At 39.0% G+C, this 17710-nt stretch overlaps 1 protein-coding gene across 1 annotated transcript; it reads left to right on the plus strand.

Annotated features, from left to right (window-relative positions):
- Positions 1–1231: 1231 nt before the first annotated feature.
- On the plus strand, positions 1232–16652 carry LOC109981416 (vascular endothelial zinc finger 1). Its single transcript, XM_020630185.3, has 5 exons — positions 1232–1343; positions 8945–9690; positions 13170–13239; positions 13347–13509; positions 14136–16652. The coding sequence occupies exons 1-5, from the start codon at positions 1311–1313 to the stop codon at positions 14495–14497; spliced, it is 1374 nt and encodes a 457-aa protein (XP_020485841.1). The 5' UTR covers positions 1232–1310; the 3' UTR covers positions 14498–16652.
- Positions 16653–17710: the final 1058 nt, after the last annotated feature.

Genomic DNA, 17710 nt, shown 5'->3' on the forward strand with positions numbered 1-17710 from the left:
AACTTAAACATATTCAACCTCTCCTGAAAATGTGTGAAATACTAAAGATAAAGTGTGGAATATTCCTCTTTGAAGAAACAATATAGGCTATATTTCATCTCCCTTCTCACAGAGAGATGTAAGTTATTAATTTATGTTTCACAGTTAGATATCACACATTTAATTCTCTCAAATTACTAATAATTACACAATGTGTGAAATATAGAAACAAAAGCATCAGTATGATATCTATAACCTATTATTCATTTCTTGTGTGGTCATATCAGTTCCAATTTTGCTTAAGGGTTCAGTCCTGCTGAAAACTGTAAGTTACAATTTAATGATAAGTGATATATAACAGCCTTGGACAAAGACCCATTTGGTATTTTGCTCAGCCAAGAAAAACATACATGACATAATTAAAAAAAATATATATAAAAGGCTGTCATGCTGTAACATGTAATTTTGAGAGACACAGACAGGTATTTAAATCTTGTGAAACATCTTCAAACGACGGATAATTTAAAAGGCTAAATCATTTTTTTGCATCAGATTTACATGTTACTTCTCAAAACTTGGGATGATTCGTATTTATGATGGTAAAAAGCAGTATTCATAGTCGAAACAAAATAAAAACACATTTATCATCGTCTAGCCTATATAATTTCATTAGTTTATCTGTCTCAAATGAGTCGACTGAATGCTAGATGCAAAATGATAAATGTAGACTATGTGCTTTGTCGTTTTCATTCATCTTAAGGCCGATTCCATGAATGAAAAAAGTGCAACACGCGTGGTTTATTTCTGGCTCACTTTTCACTGAAAAACTTTTCATATTTTTGGGAAGAAGAAAGGCCTAATGTTTGAATAAAGAGCAAACTGCCCCAAAATAAAAAAATAAAAAAATCCTTATAAAAACGACTGGGCTATTCAAGTCATATCCCCACCACATGCGACAGTAGTTTGTTATAACAAATGCCCCTCGCAGATCAGAGAGAGTCCATATGGAGGGGTGACATAGAAAACCCACTACATCAAATTAGCTCTGTTAACATAAATGGTCGTCTAAAAACACATTTTACAATTATATTTCGTAATTCATGACGTGTTGGCTGTCATTATATATATAGATTCTTTATGAATCATATAAACGATTACACAAATTACTTTTAGCCTTCTAAATTTAACAAACACCCCCCCCCCTCTCCCCCCCTAAACAGTATGTAAAGTGGTTCAGCCCTTGAGGTTACCGGAAGTTGTTTCAGCTGCCATGTTTGGTTGCTTTGTTGTAGGCTTCTACTTGGTTTCCTACAGATTTAGTAAGTGTGGAAATGGAGCCGAGCTGGAGTACGTTTCTTTTCCAAGTAAGTTGAATTTATCAAAGGGAAAACGAGATCGCTCCAGACATAACCGTAGACAACGATAAGAGGGGGTGTATTCGCGGTAAAATTCAGTTTTTAAACGAGTAATTCAAAGATCAAGTAACCAAGCAAAACAATGGTACATGTATCCAGGCTTCCAGCTGTGAGGTTGGGAATGACGCTTGAACAAAAATCAAATCCTCCACCACGCTTAGTTGCAAAATTTGGTTTGTTTTGTTAACATGCAGACACTCGGATAATGTAGAGTAAGTCGACAGCGTTGGGGATTTTCCAAGTTTTTTTTTTGTTTTTTTTTTGCCAAGTCGATCCAGCAAAACATGCGGGATCATTTGAAGTGAGGCTTGAGACGCCACTGCACCGTTACAATCCAGACAGACCTGGGTTTTTTTTTTTTCTTCTTCTCCCCCCCCTTCCTGTGATTGAGGGCTTTGATCGGACGCCACGGGATAATGAGATGATATTTTAATGTTTTTTTGGGGGGGAGATTAAACCACAGAAAACAGTCATGTAATGTGAATAATGTCGGCATGGTTGGATAAGTTTCCCCTTCGCTTTGCAGCTGCTGAGATTTACTAACCGACGTTCGTCCAAGTCCGCGGCGAACTTTCCGCTTCGCCTTCAGCCGGGTCGACCGTAACTAGCCAAGTTAGCTAACGATGTTTATCAAACTCGCTGCCTAATCCAGTTTAATTTTGGGCGACGCTGCCGTAATGAGTTTGCAAAACTTAGCCGCTACACGGCTCTGTAAAGGGCTCTTTAACGTCGTGCCCCTCCGCTTTACTAACTAGCTGTTTATCCAAGAGGAGCGCGGCGGACAGGAATTCAAACTATGCACACAACAACATCAGCTAACACTAGCTACCCAAGAGGCAGATTTGAAATTAGCAACGACGTTACGCAATGTGTAAACCCCATTTTCAGCCAGAAAGTGAGCGCTGCAGCTCGGGAGTGATGCCTGACAACTGGTTTTCACTGCCTGTGAAGATGGGGGAGGCTGTTGTTTTTAAATGAAATGAATTAAATGTTTTATGCTCCTGGCCCCACTCGGCGTCAAAGACTTAAGCCTGAACATGTGGAAAGGTGAGGATAGGTCAGAAATATAGAAAACAAAATGTTTATCCGCGCGTCCTACTGTTTTATATTCATGTAGTTGGTAACTAAATCACGGTTTTACTTCCGTTCAGCTGTCCCGAGGTGTTTTTTTTTTGTTTTTTTCAGACATATTTTCCTTTATTACCAGTGAAGGTATCTATATGATTTAGTGGGTGTGACTAACTCATCAGGATGTGAGCCTCTTCAATGAATTCTTCAGCTTCATTCACTAAAATACCTTTCTTAGAATTCCCTCCATTTGTCATAAAACTATCAAATAGTAACAACTTGAGAATTGCTTTTTTTTTTTTTTACTGCTGCTTCATAAGAGTAACTTTGTGTTATTGAGAGCAGGGTCAGGTGACTTTGTAGGTAGTGCCCTTTCCAAAGCAAGCTAAATGATGTAAGTGTTGCATCCTTTTTTATTGAAACTTCCTAAATGTGTCCTGCTTTACACCTGCAGCACAGATATATGTTTTAAATATGATATGGACGGGATGGGGGGTAAGATAGCTTGTCTGTGCCTTCAGTGTCACATTTGCAGTCCCTGTTGGGGGTACTGGAACCACAGGAAAATAAAAGAAAGTTAGTAAAAGTGCTAAAGGGAAGTTTACACTATCATGAAAATGTCTGAAGACTTTAAAGTTTCTCACATAAGACCATATGAAAGGGTGTGTATTAAGGCCTTGCTACACAAGCCAAAGTGTACTTATCCAGAGTTGTTTCGCAGAGTAATATCAAGACAAGCAGTGGTTGTAAAGAGGATGAACACTGCTCTCTGTGATGCTTGTATCATGTTTGTCAAAGATTACCAATCACAGCCTTTGGGATACGTCACCTGTTTTGTGGTACTGGCAATGTTTAGCTCCTCTGTCAAGACACTGATCACTTACTCACATCTTTTGAGCTATTTCTTCCTGATGGAAAAGGCAGATGGACAGTGTGGCGTGTTGTTGAGTGTTTGGCACCCAGCCAGGAACCCGGCATGTATTATGTGCGCCTCGCGCTGTTACTGTGTCGGTCTCGTGTAAATCTGTGTGCAGTGCAGTCGGCATTCCAGCAACTAGCCAATGAGTATGTCTGCGCATGATTTTTAGTTTCCTAATGTGTTACTTTTCCTTTAAAAACTGAAAGAAACTGAAAGTAGGTGATTAACATATTCTTGTTTCTTTACTTTGTCAGGCGTTCTGAACCCACATTGTTGTGCAAATGAGCTTGAAAAGTACAATAAGTACAGCTGTATCTTCCACTTTTGATTGAGTTAGATATTTTTTCGGAAAAAGGATCAGTCCAGCTTCAGTTAAAATACCAACTGAATCTTCTCTTAGACCAGTTTGCCCACTGGATGCAAAGTGAATAACTCGTAAAAACTAAAATGTAAAAATAAAACATGCTGCCTTAAAGTAAGGAAGTCAAGATGTAGTCCTTCAAGGCCTGAAACTACATTATCTTTACTCTTTAAAAGAACCACTTGTACATTAGTTTCAGAGCCATTGGCCCAATATGTTTTTCCAAAAATCTATAACAAAGAGGCAGAAACACTACTCTGAAACTGTTTAATGTTTGAAAAATGATCTCACCGTAACAACCATAGCATAGCACTGTGCTGCAAAAACAGGTTTTAAAAAGAGCATGTTGTGCTGCGTCTTGCATAAATCCATTGGTTTTTTTTTCTTTAGTTTTTTCTTTTATTTGGGTAAACAAGGAAAGTGTTCTGGTAACATTTTGAAATTGCATTACTTTCAGTATATTTGCCACTGGAGTCACAGAAACATTTGGTCAACTGGTGAACAACAAAAAGCCTTGCAAGCTCATGTCATAGCCAACTCTGCTCACAAATCTAGCTGGCATGAAGCAGACTTGTTAATTGTTTTGTAGTCATGTCTGTGGACGTCTGAAAGTCCCAACATTTCGTTTTTTTTTTATTTGTTTCACCTCACTCCTGAAAATATTTGGATCTTTAGCTTTGGAAACCAAAGCCAACAACAAGTCACTATACTCTGTCCATTTGCCCATCTCATTTGAAAGTGCACAAACTGATTTCATTTTCTCTTTTATAAAGTATACGAGAGGCTTGAGATGAAAATGAAGGAAAGACGGACTTAGCAACGGAATTTTCAGCAAAATTGTGTTTTTGGAAGTAAAAAAAAAAATCGCATCATATATTGAAAGTCTTTTTCCATGTTCTGAATGTAGTTTTTTTTTGTTTGTTTTTGACAAATAGTATCTTTCAGTGAAGACATTTTGGTTTGTAGCAGGCCAAAAAGGTTAGTAAACCATGACTCAAAGTGTTCCAGTGAGTCAGGCCTGGCTCACCTCAATGAAATGCCATCTTTGTTAATTTCCATTACATTCATGCATTTCCTGCTATGACTAGCCACAATTTCTGCTTTGAAAGGGGTCTATTATCCTTCAGAATGGATGTAATAATGTCCTCTGAGCCATCAAAACCTGATCACAGTGGAACGTGGGTGAATTTCACTAACCGATTTTAGGTTTGAAAATAATGTTGTAAACACAACTTGCCACACGTTTCCTTCTTTCTTCTACCAGACTTTGTTGACTAAGAGGCTTAGGTCTGAATGCACCTGTAGCCTTGTTTTTTTGTTTTTTTTATAAGGTTACAGAAAACTTTTATTCATCCATGATAAAGATCATTCTGCTCATTCAAGGATGGAAATAGAGTTACGTTAATTTTTCACAAGCCCTCATCTCTTACTCCGTATTTGTGTGAAGGTTAAGAGACGTCATTGTTGGTCAATAAAGAAGATGAAACGTATGTTTATCATCTACTGTAGCTCAGTGGTAGTCAGTCGTCTCTCAACCTGGGGGTCAGGAGGTCGATCCCTAGCGCCTGTGGCCACATGTCAATTTATCTTTGAGCAAGACACTTAACCCCAAGTGGCTCCCGATGCTTTGTCGGTGGCGTGGATGGGATTAGTTAATACAGATGGACCCTTTACATAGCAACCTCTGCAAATGTGGTGTGAATGGATGAGTGTGACCATCAGCGTCAAAAGCGCTTTGAGTATAGTCAGAAGACTAGAAAAGGGACGTTCAAGATCAAAGTCCATTTACCACCAGGACACTGTCAGCTCAGCCGTGATGCTCCGCTGATATTAATGTAAACTATATGGAGTCAGGGTGAACTGAATATTTACTCACCCCAAGAATAGTCCTTTTATTTTCTATATAAAAGTTTTCATTTCAGGGCGCTGGTAGTCTAGTGGTTAGTTTGTACGCCCCTTGTACAGAGGCTGTACTCCTGGAAGTGCAAAAAAATGTTTTCATTTAAGCACACAGCCAGTATTATATTGGCCATCTGATTTACCGGTTGAGCTCTATTCAAGATGTGCACTGTCACCATATCTGATGCAAAAATGTAACTGCTCTAGCCTCTACATATAATGATAAGCATAATATGCTTAAGCTTTCTTTTGTTATCGTATGTTACAAGATGTTTGTTCACTGTTTAACTGTTGACAAGGGATTTTTTTTCCTCTTTATGGTAGCTTTTATAAAGTCCTTGTTACTGCTAGATTTGAAATCTTTTCACTTCCATTGATTCAAAAGAGCGCTATGTTCTCCCAGATAACACAAGCTCCATAGATTTTGAACCAGATGAAAACCCTGCTATACAGAGTAGCAGGGTTTTTGTATATTCTTTCTGAACATGCTTCTGACAGGACTGTTATGGGATTTGGATCATTGATTCCAGTGTCTGAACATGGTGAACAGTTTAAAAGTAGCGTATTATTCCTTTACATGTTGCAATCCAATTGTGAGTGGGGAAAAAAAACTATACCAAAATATCCTTAGAACATTTTGCTCCCTCAGCAAAACTCTAAAATATTCACCACCTACATTACAGACAAGCAAGGCGTTGATTTCCTTCAGTGCTTGTATAGTTTACAACTTGTGAAAAACTCCTGAAGGATAACAAACAAGACTGAAGTGATGTTTTTTGAAGAACTTAGTCACCTTGCAAAAGCCACGGAGTTGCAGCCAAATACTTAAGACTTTGTAAACAAGGACAAAAAAAAAAAAAAAGAGGCTAAACTCAAACTCTTGGACATGTTTTATAAAAACAAATCATAATTTAAGCTTTGTTTTATTTGCAGTGTCATCTTCCTTCACTCCTCACATTTTAATGTTATCAACGACAGATTCTGTTTGTTCTGTAAAAACCGTGACTTTGGCATGCAGCTGTAGTGTCACACTTCAGATTTCATAAAAGATGGTGTCTATTCTGACTCAGACCGTGAGCTCAGTTCAAGTCTACAGTGGCCCGTGGGGCCATCAGGACACTCCCTCCATTTTGATGTTATTTATGAGGGAGCAGCCCCAGTTGTCAGAGCGTATTTGTGTCAAAATGGTCAGAGCTGCATGAAGGCACAGCAGCTTACAGGCCCTGCACCTCTGTGTAGAAGCAGGCCGTCTGCAGCCGCTATGCCTGCCGTTCACAGGCTTTACAAAGAGGGCTCCTGGCTCATACCACCCCCACCCCCTCACCAACCCAAACATAAAGCCCCCCCCCCCCCCCCCCCCCAACACACAAACTCTTGTTGTGCCAGCAGACTGGCATGATGATGACTAATCCTGGAAGGTGGCGAGTGAGCAGGTGCTTAGACAAATGGATGGGTGGGCTTGGTGGCATTTTCCACCGAGTTCCCAGGTCCCATTGCGTACGAGGGAATGACGTTGAGTTTGGTTGAGTAGTGTGTGGATAAACAATGTCCCTGTCTCATGAATAGATGAGCCAAATCAATGAAGATGAGCATACAAAGCTCCCCTGCTGAGGCATCACTGCTCAGATTTGTGTCTCTCACAATAGGCTAGATGACATAAGGAGGACATTGTGTGGTTCATTTTTCTTCTCTGTCCGCTGTCTCCTCTTTTTTTTTTTTTTTTTTTTTTCAACTCCTTTCTGGGCCGGCCTTCTGCAATGGATGATTGAACCTCAAAGGGAAAGGTCAAGCATTTCGCCTTGCCCTCTCTTGCTGGAAGTTGACAACACGGTCGTCTTGACTGTGTCTATTTACCAAAACAATATCGTTAGCTGTGATACCGTTTCTTTCTGGTTTAGGAAAATTTGCTATATTCAAAAAAAAAAAAAAATCATAGCATTTACCACAAAAAAAACCTCAACATAAGTGATTAGTTCAAATACTCTTCTTAACACAAGTTAAGCAAGTACGTAACATGATCTGAATAACTAGAAAGGAATGCATTACAGATAACTTGTACCCCTTCTTTTGGCATCTCTGTAAAAATGCATGTAGATAGGGTAATCAATACTAGGTCAACAAGAGTCAAAGGCATCTAGTTAGGGTAGGTAATGTAGTCTTTAAAAATGATTGGAGCATTCTTACAGTCAAACGCTCTTTCCTCTAACCTCTTAATTTGAACAAAACTAGCCTAAGCTCGCGAATCCTAATTCCATCTCTCAGCTGCTTTCTGGAAGACAATGGCTTTTGCTGAGGAGCTTTGACTTTGAGGTAGCTTAAAGTGTTTATTTTAAATGCAGCTCCATGAAGATCTGGGTTTGTATAGTCAGTGTCAGAGTGGCAAACATGCATGTGTGCTGAATTGTATTCATCAGCGCTGTGTACCTGATACAGTGTGCTATTCTTGTTGGGATTCTTTTAACATACCCATGAAAATGTTCTTAACCATTTTTTTAAGCAGGTTTGGCAATTTGTTTTGGGTCATTACAATGTTAAGAGATGCACATTTTTAGTCTGATCTCTCTTCCCCCCAGGTTTCATGCAGTTTGCCTAAAGAGTTAAACCCAGCATAGCAAATAGTTGATGCTACTGCTAATTGCACCCAGCCACTTCAGCCCGGTTTTTGTTGTGGCAGCAGTGGGCATTTGTGTGCAACCAGAAAACCCCCAATAACACAGTGCGGGAGACCATGTTGTTTGTCTAGTGTAGTGACCTGTATTTTTCTATTGTGTGTGTGTGTGTGTGTGTGTGTGTGTGTGTGTGCGCACTTGAAATTCCTTGACTTCACTATGTCTTCTAACTGAACAGTATCCCATGAGCTCATCTGCTCAGAGTCAGAGCACTGGACTCTGTTTATGCCATTCATTTGGTTTGCTTGCTTTGCAGTAACATGATGAGTCAGCATGATGGGATCATTTTTCTTCCAGCGTATTTGGATCCTTTTGCATTAGTGGCATGCTGCGTCAACCTCATTTATAAAACATCCAGGGCCCAATTTGTATTCTGTAACATTTTCAAACTTCTTTCTTTTCTAAAACATACAATATATGCAGACATATGAAGGCAAACATGCAGTTGGCAATTTTGTAGACTCCAATTAGCAGTATCTGTGTACATTTATTATACAGAATATTACATTTAGGTGCTAATTATTATTCACCTTTCTTCATTTTTAGCTGTATGAAAGATTAAAGATAATTTCCCCTTTAACAACATATGATGGAATGTACCACCTATTATTTATCTGTGTGTTTGTTTCATTAGCAGGCCAATGAAGCCCTCCACCACCAGCACCAGGTGGCCCAGAACAGCCTGCTGCCACTTCTTAATGCAGGAGCCGAACAAATCGACCAGAAGCCCATCCTGCCCATCCAACTAGACCAGAAGCCCCCTACCAGTGCCGCCGATCTCCTCAAAGACAATGTGGCCAGCGGAGGAGGTGGACGGCCACTAGTGCCTGTCATAAAGAAGGAACACAAAGGAAAAACACCTTTTGTCTGCGGTTACTGCAACAAGGCCTTCAGGGACAGCTACCACCTGCGACGCCATGAGTCCAGCCACACCGGTATCAAGATGGTGTCACGGCCAAAGAAGACGGCGCAGACAGCCCCTACAATGGTACCCATGATCTCCACCATGCCAAGAGAGAACAACGGCAACCCTTCCTACATCCAAACAGTAGCAGGCATCCTCTCAACGGCAACGACCTCTGTGTCCTCCAGCATCATGACGTCGTCTGCAATGGGAAACATGCCGCATCAAAATGTGCCCAAGAAACCCGCCAAACCTGTCAAGAAAAACCACGGGTGCGAGATGTGCGGCAAGGCCTTCCGCGACGTCTACCACCTGAATCGCCACAAGCTGTCCCATTCAGACGAGAAGCCGTTCGAGTGCCCCATCTGCCAGCAGCGCTTTAAAAGGAAGGACAGGATGACCTACCATGTCCGCTCTCATGACGGGGGAGTCCACAAGCCCTATGTATGCTCAGTGTGTGGGAAAGGCTTCTCCAGGTAAGGGTTCAGCTGCTTTCACTGTTTTTACTTAAAGTATCCTAAAATGTTATTAACTAATATTGTTTGGAATTCTTGAAATGTAAACAATGGCTACTTTCTGTCTTTGCGTAAATAATACTGAACTATGCACACCCTTTTGCAGCGAATAAGCCTGTCCATTATTACCCTTTACATTTATCATCGCAGTTACTTTCCCTCAGTTAGTTATTCCATAACAATCTTATACTACTCCTTCCCGAAGACACCCCTTTTACAATATTCACAATGTTTTTTTTTACCCTTTTAGTAAGTGTATTTTTCTCTCCATACTGTTGGATACAGAGGGGAGTCAAACTTGCAAATCCAGTCTTGGCAATGGATGGCTGCTTAGTGCTAGTGACCGATTTCATGGGGAGATAATATTACCGTTTCAAATGTCTTTGTATGTTCCCCATATAGCTCTGCAGGTGGCAAGATAAGTTGTAGGGTATTCAAATGGAGGATTAGCGTTGACGTTGTTATTAGACTATGAACATATTTGCTTATTTATGGTATGTAGGATCAGTCATGTAAAAAGGAACATATATCTAGGTAACTGTGTCGGCCTGTTTCTTACTTTTTCATCTCAACATTGCCACTGGTTTGTTTGGGAAGTATGGGTGAGAGTGTAAAGGACAAGGTGTATGAATCTCTCCAAATGAAACTGTGAGGGTACTCTGGAAAAACTCTGTTCTCTTCTTCATGTGCATCAGAGGAGATGTTTAGTAGGAGCAGCAGAGAAAATGCAGAATACTAAATAGGTGAGAAAATGGAGCAAACGCAACTGTAAACTGCTCTAGTTTAGTAACAGTAACATGCTTTTTTTTTTAAACAGGAAGCATGTCCCGAGTTGCTTCTTGGGCACAAACTAATTTCACCCTGTTGCAGTTGCATTCCACACGCAAAGAGAAAGTGCTTGAATTGTTTTCATGGAATCTAAAAAAGGGGGAAGTTTTAATCTTGGCATAAAAAGAACTGCCGATTGGCTCTGATTTTAAATTTCAAAACAATCGTGCTTGCAAGACTGAAGATAGATCTATACAATAACAATTAGACTGTTTTGTCTGGGAAAACAAAAGAAGGATTTATTTAACAAAGACTGCAATCACTAGATGCTAATTTCTTTTCTTCTGGACTACAAGTTGACTGAACAGCTAACATGTTGCTTATAGAATGGCTTGTATTCTATTTTCCTTGATTTCACACAGAGGCATTCATGTATTGCTATCTACTGTCCATGTAGTTTTCCCCAGTAGCTTGGTTTTTCACATTTAGAGCTGTTCACAGCGGTTAAAATTTGTGCTCATGTTCACTCCCAACGCCATTTCAACCACATGTTTAAACAGTTGCACATGGGAGATCACCAGCGAGTAGAGTATCAAGGGAGGGGGAGGCGTCACTTGTCACTTTGCGGTTCCCGCCAGCATGTCAGAGACGTTCTTTCCCCTGGGAATGCAGTGAACCATGCGGTAATGTTCAGGTCAACACGTTTACTATGTGTACTGGTGAACAAGTATTTTCTTGAAGCCAGTCTCATAGTGATTTCCTAATTCAACTTTCTAACAAAAAAAAACTTTAAAGTAGACAGAATATATCTAAGCACAGGTTATTTATGAACAAGACGTCTGTGCCGCAACATAACTTCAACAAAAACATCAGCAGTGAAGCCGTGGCCAAGCTGTAACATTATCTCTGTGCTGTGTGGGGCAGTTTCAGGCATGCCTCCAACAGAGTGACGTGGGGCAGGGATTCATCAGCATACTGGAAAGTGAGAATGGGGACTAAATAACAGGGCACTGAGTCACTGCCACTCAGCCAGATATGTCAGCAGGCACTGTCTGCAGTCTGCTTTACTTGTTGGTGGGACAAACAAAACAAAAAAAAATCACGTTCATGGCCCCAGTGAGAACATTCCACTTGGCTCCTCTCATTTCTTCTTAAAAAAACAAACAAACAAAAAACAAAAATCCAGTGGCATGAAACTTTCCGGTTTAGGAGCAGCTGCCAGTGCTGTAGCTCTTTCTCACCCTATTATGACACTTCTAACATGATTCAGCTCTCAGCTTCACTAGAACTAACAAGCTGACAGAAGAGGAGCAATGCCAAGATGAATCCGTGAATGCTGGAGTTTCACTGTAAAGGTCAAGAGGCAAAGAACTGCTTTCTAGTCGCTATGTGAGGCAGTAAACGGCAGCTTTTACGGAACTTGAATGTGATGTCCCAGATGTTCTGTCATATTAAACCTCTGGGTGAACTGCAAAATATACCTTGATTTAGAAATGAATAAAAGGGATGTGTCAGTTCCTTCCGTGTATTGTAGTGTTTAGGTTTTGCTCTTTACGTTGATACAAATTGATGGCTGATTAAAAACAAATGTAGGAGATATCAAACTATTTTGATAATGTAACAAATATCACGCAAAGTCGGAGAGAAAGTAATTCATAGGTTAAATGTCCCGCAGTCCAACTTACAATCCAAAACATAACATTGCACCATGGTTTTTTTTAACTCTTATGCCTCACATTTTCTCTTCAACTATAAACATTTTCTCCAATTCTTGTTCAAAATACAATCATTAACCCTTCCCCTGCATTCACAAAGTTGAATTAACTTTGTGGGCTACATAGTCTCTTCCTCATCCTCAAAGGGGGATCCAGCACAAATTCAATCTAGGATTGAAGCAAATTCCAGTGAATGTATCACCTACATTTCTTCATCTGACTTAAAGTAATGCTAATGCTGTTGGCAAATAAACAGAAATATACTGACACTGTTGAAAAGTACTCCAAAAACTGGTGAAGAATGTTCAAACTCCCTCCATCAATGTGGTGCAGTTTTGGAAACTAGGTCAAACTAGTTCATGCACCATTGATCCTGCAGAATTAACCGCCATTGACTGAATTTTAGACTTTTTTTTTTTTGTGCTCTTTCACTCATTATCAGAGCAGACAGAGCTCATCAATATTCTTATGCATGTTTGCACTCGCAATTTATATATAAAAAAAAAATAATAATTGTGCACCAGTATTTTAAATGTGTCATTGTGCATTTATATGGATGCTTATTGTGGGTCGATGTTACACATTTCTGAAAGGTTTTTAAACAAGCTATATTTTTGTTTCCCTGTTTAAAAGCCCAAATAAATATTAAGATACAGCCACCCCTCCTCCATGAAAAATATTTGTTCATTTTGTTTTTATATATATATTACATAGCTCCTGCTTGTGACTAAAGATATTTATAAAGGGCATCTACTCTGTTATCAAACTAAAAGGTCACAACATAGTATTTGAAAACTGAACGAGCTTTTAGTAGATCTTCATTTATTCCTTTTTTTCAGTTAGAGAACCGACCAAGGCTGCTTGACTTCAAACTCCTGGAGCTATCTGTATCTCTGTTCAAACTGTCTCTCTGTTCAAAGATCAGGTGTGTGATTGCTTTTTTATTTGTCATTCTAGGCCAGACCACTTGAGCTGCCATGTGAAGCATGTGCATTCTTCAGAAAGACCATTTAAATGTCAAGTAACGGTAAGAGTTGTTCCTCTCTACATTCAGATTGTTATCAGTATGTGGTGTTTGTTGTTGTTGTTGTTGTTCTCCACTGACATTTGACTCTGTCTTCTGTGGGGCTGCAGGCCTGTACCTCTGCTTTCGCCACCAAAGACAGACTGCGCTCCCACATGATCCGACACGAAGGCAAAGTCACCTGCAGCATCTGTGGGAAGATGCTCAGCGCAGCCTACATCACCAGCCATCTGAAAACTCACGGACAGACCAACTTTAACTCCTGTAACAAAGGTCCATTAACACTTTTCACAAACACATATGTCAAACATCAGTGTCTAGGTGGGCAGTTTGTGGGGGGAAAGTTCCAGAAAGACCTTTAATCTCTTAACTTGGCAAGTAGCCTTTGTGAGTCAAATTACTGCGGTAGTCATGGAAACCGGATGTTGCATATTAAATCCCGCCACTCTCTTCTAATCCTGGATGTTTTTTTATACAGGATGGAAGGTATGAATGGTGACCATGAAGGTCCAAACACAAAAACACAGTTCACACAACACAAAAATATTCTCACACTTCTCTTAAAACAGAAGAAAATTACAACAAAAAAATGCAACTTTTCAATAAGGACAAATGTCGCACAAAACACAACATTTTCACACACAAAAAACACACAACATTTCATGTAACACAATATTAACAGTATTTTTCTGAAAACACACTATTTACAAATCATCTATACATTTAAAAAAAAAAAAAACATCCAAAAACTACACACAACATAATCTCAGAATAAAACTTTTCACAAAACACACAAATCCAATCATTTCTTAACTGTTGCCTATTCAGCTATCCTTGATCTCTTACCGGCAGAAGGTCATTTCAAAACTTTATTTTTTTTTTTTTTTTTTTGTTTCCAGATGGCAACGAAGTCTGTAACTCAGCCTCAGCCACTCCAGTGACCATCTCTGCCCCCATCACCACAGCAATGAACCGGCACCACCAGAACCACCCGGTCACCATTGCAGCGCAAATGAACATTAGCACCAACACGGTCAACATCACGTCTCCGATCAGCCTCCAGCACCCGGTCACCATCACCGGGCCCGTCAACATTGCTTCCGTCAACATCCCCTCCTCAGCATCCATGAATATTGCCCATCCTGTCGCAATAACCACCCAAATGCCTATGAATATGGCCGGCCCGATCAACATCGCCATGAGGCCTGTGGATAGCATGTCCTTCCTGTCCCAAGTCCTGCCTTCTTCCCCACCCTGGTAAAACAAAACAAAAAAAAAGAAGAAGAGAGAGTGCCGTGAACTGGCCAGAAGGAAGGAAAAAATGAAGTGAAACTAGAGACTCTTGTCTTCATCATTTGCACCTCTAGCTTGGATCTTTCTGCCCACCTGAACCACGTTTACTTCATGAAATCCTGGAGGGAGTATTTGTATGAGCTCTGTGGCCGGTTGGAGCTCCCCCTCCAGGTCAGAGCTACGTCCCAGCTTGTGAAGAGTGACTGACACAAGAGGCAGAACACTTGAGTAGAAACCGAGTAGGATTTATCTTGAGAGATCAGGACAACAGTAAGACTTAGAGTAGTCAGTTAGAGAGATGAAACTGTGATTTGTATCATGCCGAATGAGAGGAGGGGAGAGGAGGACTCCATAGGAAAAACACACCTGTGCTTTTAAAAAAAAAAAAAAAAAGGGAGAGGAGAAATGGACTGAAGCAATAATTATAAATTGCTGTTTTTGCTGTTTTAAAAGTTCTCTCCTAAAGCCTCTGGGTGTTACTTTGTATGTTGTTTTTTTTAACTATAGCCTGCTAATCACTATTTAATGTAATAGGAAATGAGTCTAGTAAAAGGGACAGCAGCTTCCACCTGCATGGAAGAATATTTTTTCACAGTGCTATAGTATTTTTTTTTTCTTCTCAGATAGTAGGAATGCTCTTGAGGTACAGTGACTAACTTGTACAGTTGACATAGTAATGTATTTTCATGTCAGCATTTTAACTTTTTTGCTTTTTTGTCATTCAAGCGGACAGACCCAAAATGTCCTCTTGATAATGAAATATTTGTACTTTGTTTTCTACTTGTATGGAAAACACAGAGGTTTTTTTTATTTTATTTTGCCTATTGTAGTGTTGATTTTTTTCCATGAAGTCAGAGTGTAATGAGTCTTGCACTGAAAGCATATCCTACACACAGGTGAACAGCAGTATTATCAAAGATCAAATTGGAATCTTAGGTGTCTTGGTTGGCATGCCTGCGCTTGAGGGCCATCTAGTGGCTCACCGTAGAAAGGCCTGGCCTTGTAGTGACGCTTTTTCAGGCGGTTTGTCATCATTATGACTACTTTTTTCTGACTCTTCTGTACACTGTTTTTTTATTATATTTTTTATCATTTATCTGTTATAACCCCAAGATTATACTTAGGACCCCTCACTCAGGAAAAACATACAAAAGCCCATTAAACATGTATTTAGTTCCTTTTTTAAATTGAATATATTCATGTATCTTTATTCTTGATTTTCGTATTCTTTTTTTAGATTCCAAAAATCATTTGGCATTAAAGGACTTGACTTCCATCAGGGACAAGAAGTCCAATAATAATTGATTTTAAAACATAGCCGTCCATTTAAATACTCGTACTGTGCAATGGCATACATGCTGTTCCTTTTTTTTTTTTTTTTACATTTCATTTGAAGATGATTTTTCAGTCAGCGGCTGCATAGTAATGTGGCTGAGATCTGGATGAGTATGATTAAAAATGCAAGTTTTTGCCCATCAAAATAATGGGACAATATTGATGTTGCATGACCCCAAACACTGTAGCTGTTGAACATGAACTATATTTGAATGAATGCCATGTTATCTCAACAGTGTTGCAGCTCTTTGAGTTGGTTCAGTGTATACTGAAAAATGCAATATGCATGTTTGTCTTTTTTCCCCCCCAAGTTTTGTTTCAAACAAAATGTTAGTGTAGCTTTTTATTTCCTTGTTTTTATGCATTTACTTAGATACACTATGATAGCCTATTTGCCAAATTTGATACGATAATGATGTGATAAACTGAACATTTCATGTGGAATTAAACATCTCTTTATTTTTAAGGAAAAAACAATTGGAAATTCCAGGACCCTTGTGAAAGCAGTTGAATGTATATCTTTGTACAAAACTATTTTAGTTCCAAGGATAAGGTAGTTACAATAGATGTGAAAGATAAGATAACCTTTTTTTTATAAATCTTTTGTATTAGAACATTAACAATGGTAATTTTGTATATATGAGAAGCTAGGCTTTCTGATTAGCAGAAAGGTCAAAACATTCCTACATTTTTTTTAAATGTATGTTTGTCAAATTATTACATAAACATGCGCAATGTTATGTGCCTTTTATTTGGGTTGTCTAAATAAAAGAAAACCATCAAATGTGTTTTAAAGTATTATTTAATGTATCCAGCAAAACACATTACCGTGTAGGTGTCTTGTACTATTTAACAACTGTGGACAATTTCACAATTTGAGCCATAAACTTAGCATTTAACCTAACTTTAAGTTAAGTGCTTGAACAGTGGTTTTCAATTTTTACCCACAATAGCACAAAATCAAACACCTTACAGTAGCTAAAGATGATAAGGAATACAATGTTAAGGCAAACAAGTCTTTAGCTCCTTTTAAATTGTTTAACTCACATATTGGTTTAGGCTACATTTTTATATTATGCTCACTTCACATCTTTGCTAACCATTTATCAAAACTGGTTTCTAATGTTCAGTCAAGAAATCCAGCTCTGAAAAGTAATACCACATTGGCATATAAACATTTAGGTGTGGTAAATTTGTGGCTTTGTCACATTTAAAGCTTGATGCTGGCCAGTGACTGAGGACAAAATTTGCTTTACCTCAACTGTGTTACAAGGTTGGTCAAATTGACTTTCATAAAGGGGACACAAGTTATATTTATAAGAAATTCATTCTCTGTGTTCAGTAACTTCATTTTAATAGTTTTTAATTTAATTTAATAGTTTTACAATAGTTATAGCTGTTCTCATAAACGCTGTGCCCTTTTTAGTTCATTACTATTTTGGGCAGGATGTAAGACAAATACTATCAGTAGTACAAGCTACTGTTTATATTCTTTGTAGCCATGTGTATTGCAGAGGGGCGGGGCCTCGACGGAATAAACCAATAGTGAAGCGTCAGAGGGAAGAGCACGCACACGAAATAAAACTACAGCTAATGCATGTAAACTGTAAATAACAACTCTTACTTACAGAAGTAAAGTTATCATGTTTGTGAAGAAAGTCTGACATCTCTTGGCTAGAAGTTGAGCATGTTAATGTATGAAAGTGAACTTAACATCCAAAGACAGTGTAAATATCGGACTTTAGCCGTGTCTGCTAGTAAGTAAGCTACTGGCTTTAACATGAACTGTCAGTAGCTATGCCCAATAGCTACATTGAACAGTCAAGTATTTATTATTGCACATTTC

The sequence above is a fragment of the Labrus bergylta genome, chromosome 14 (assembly GCF_963930695.1).
Source record: "Labrus bergylta chromosome 14, fLabBer1.1, whole genome shotgun sequence".
Taxonomy (NCBI): domain Eukaryota; kingdom Metazoa; phylum Chordata; class Actinopteri; order Labriformes; family Labridae; genus Labrus; species Labrus bergylta.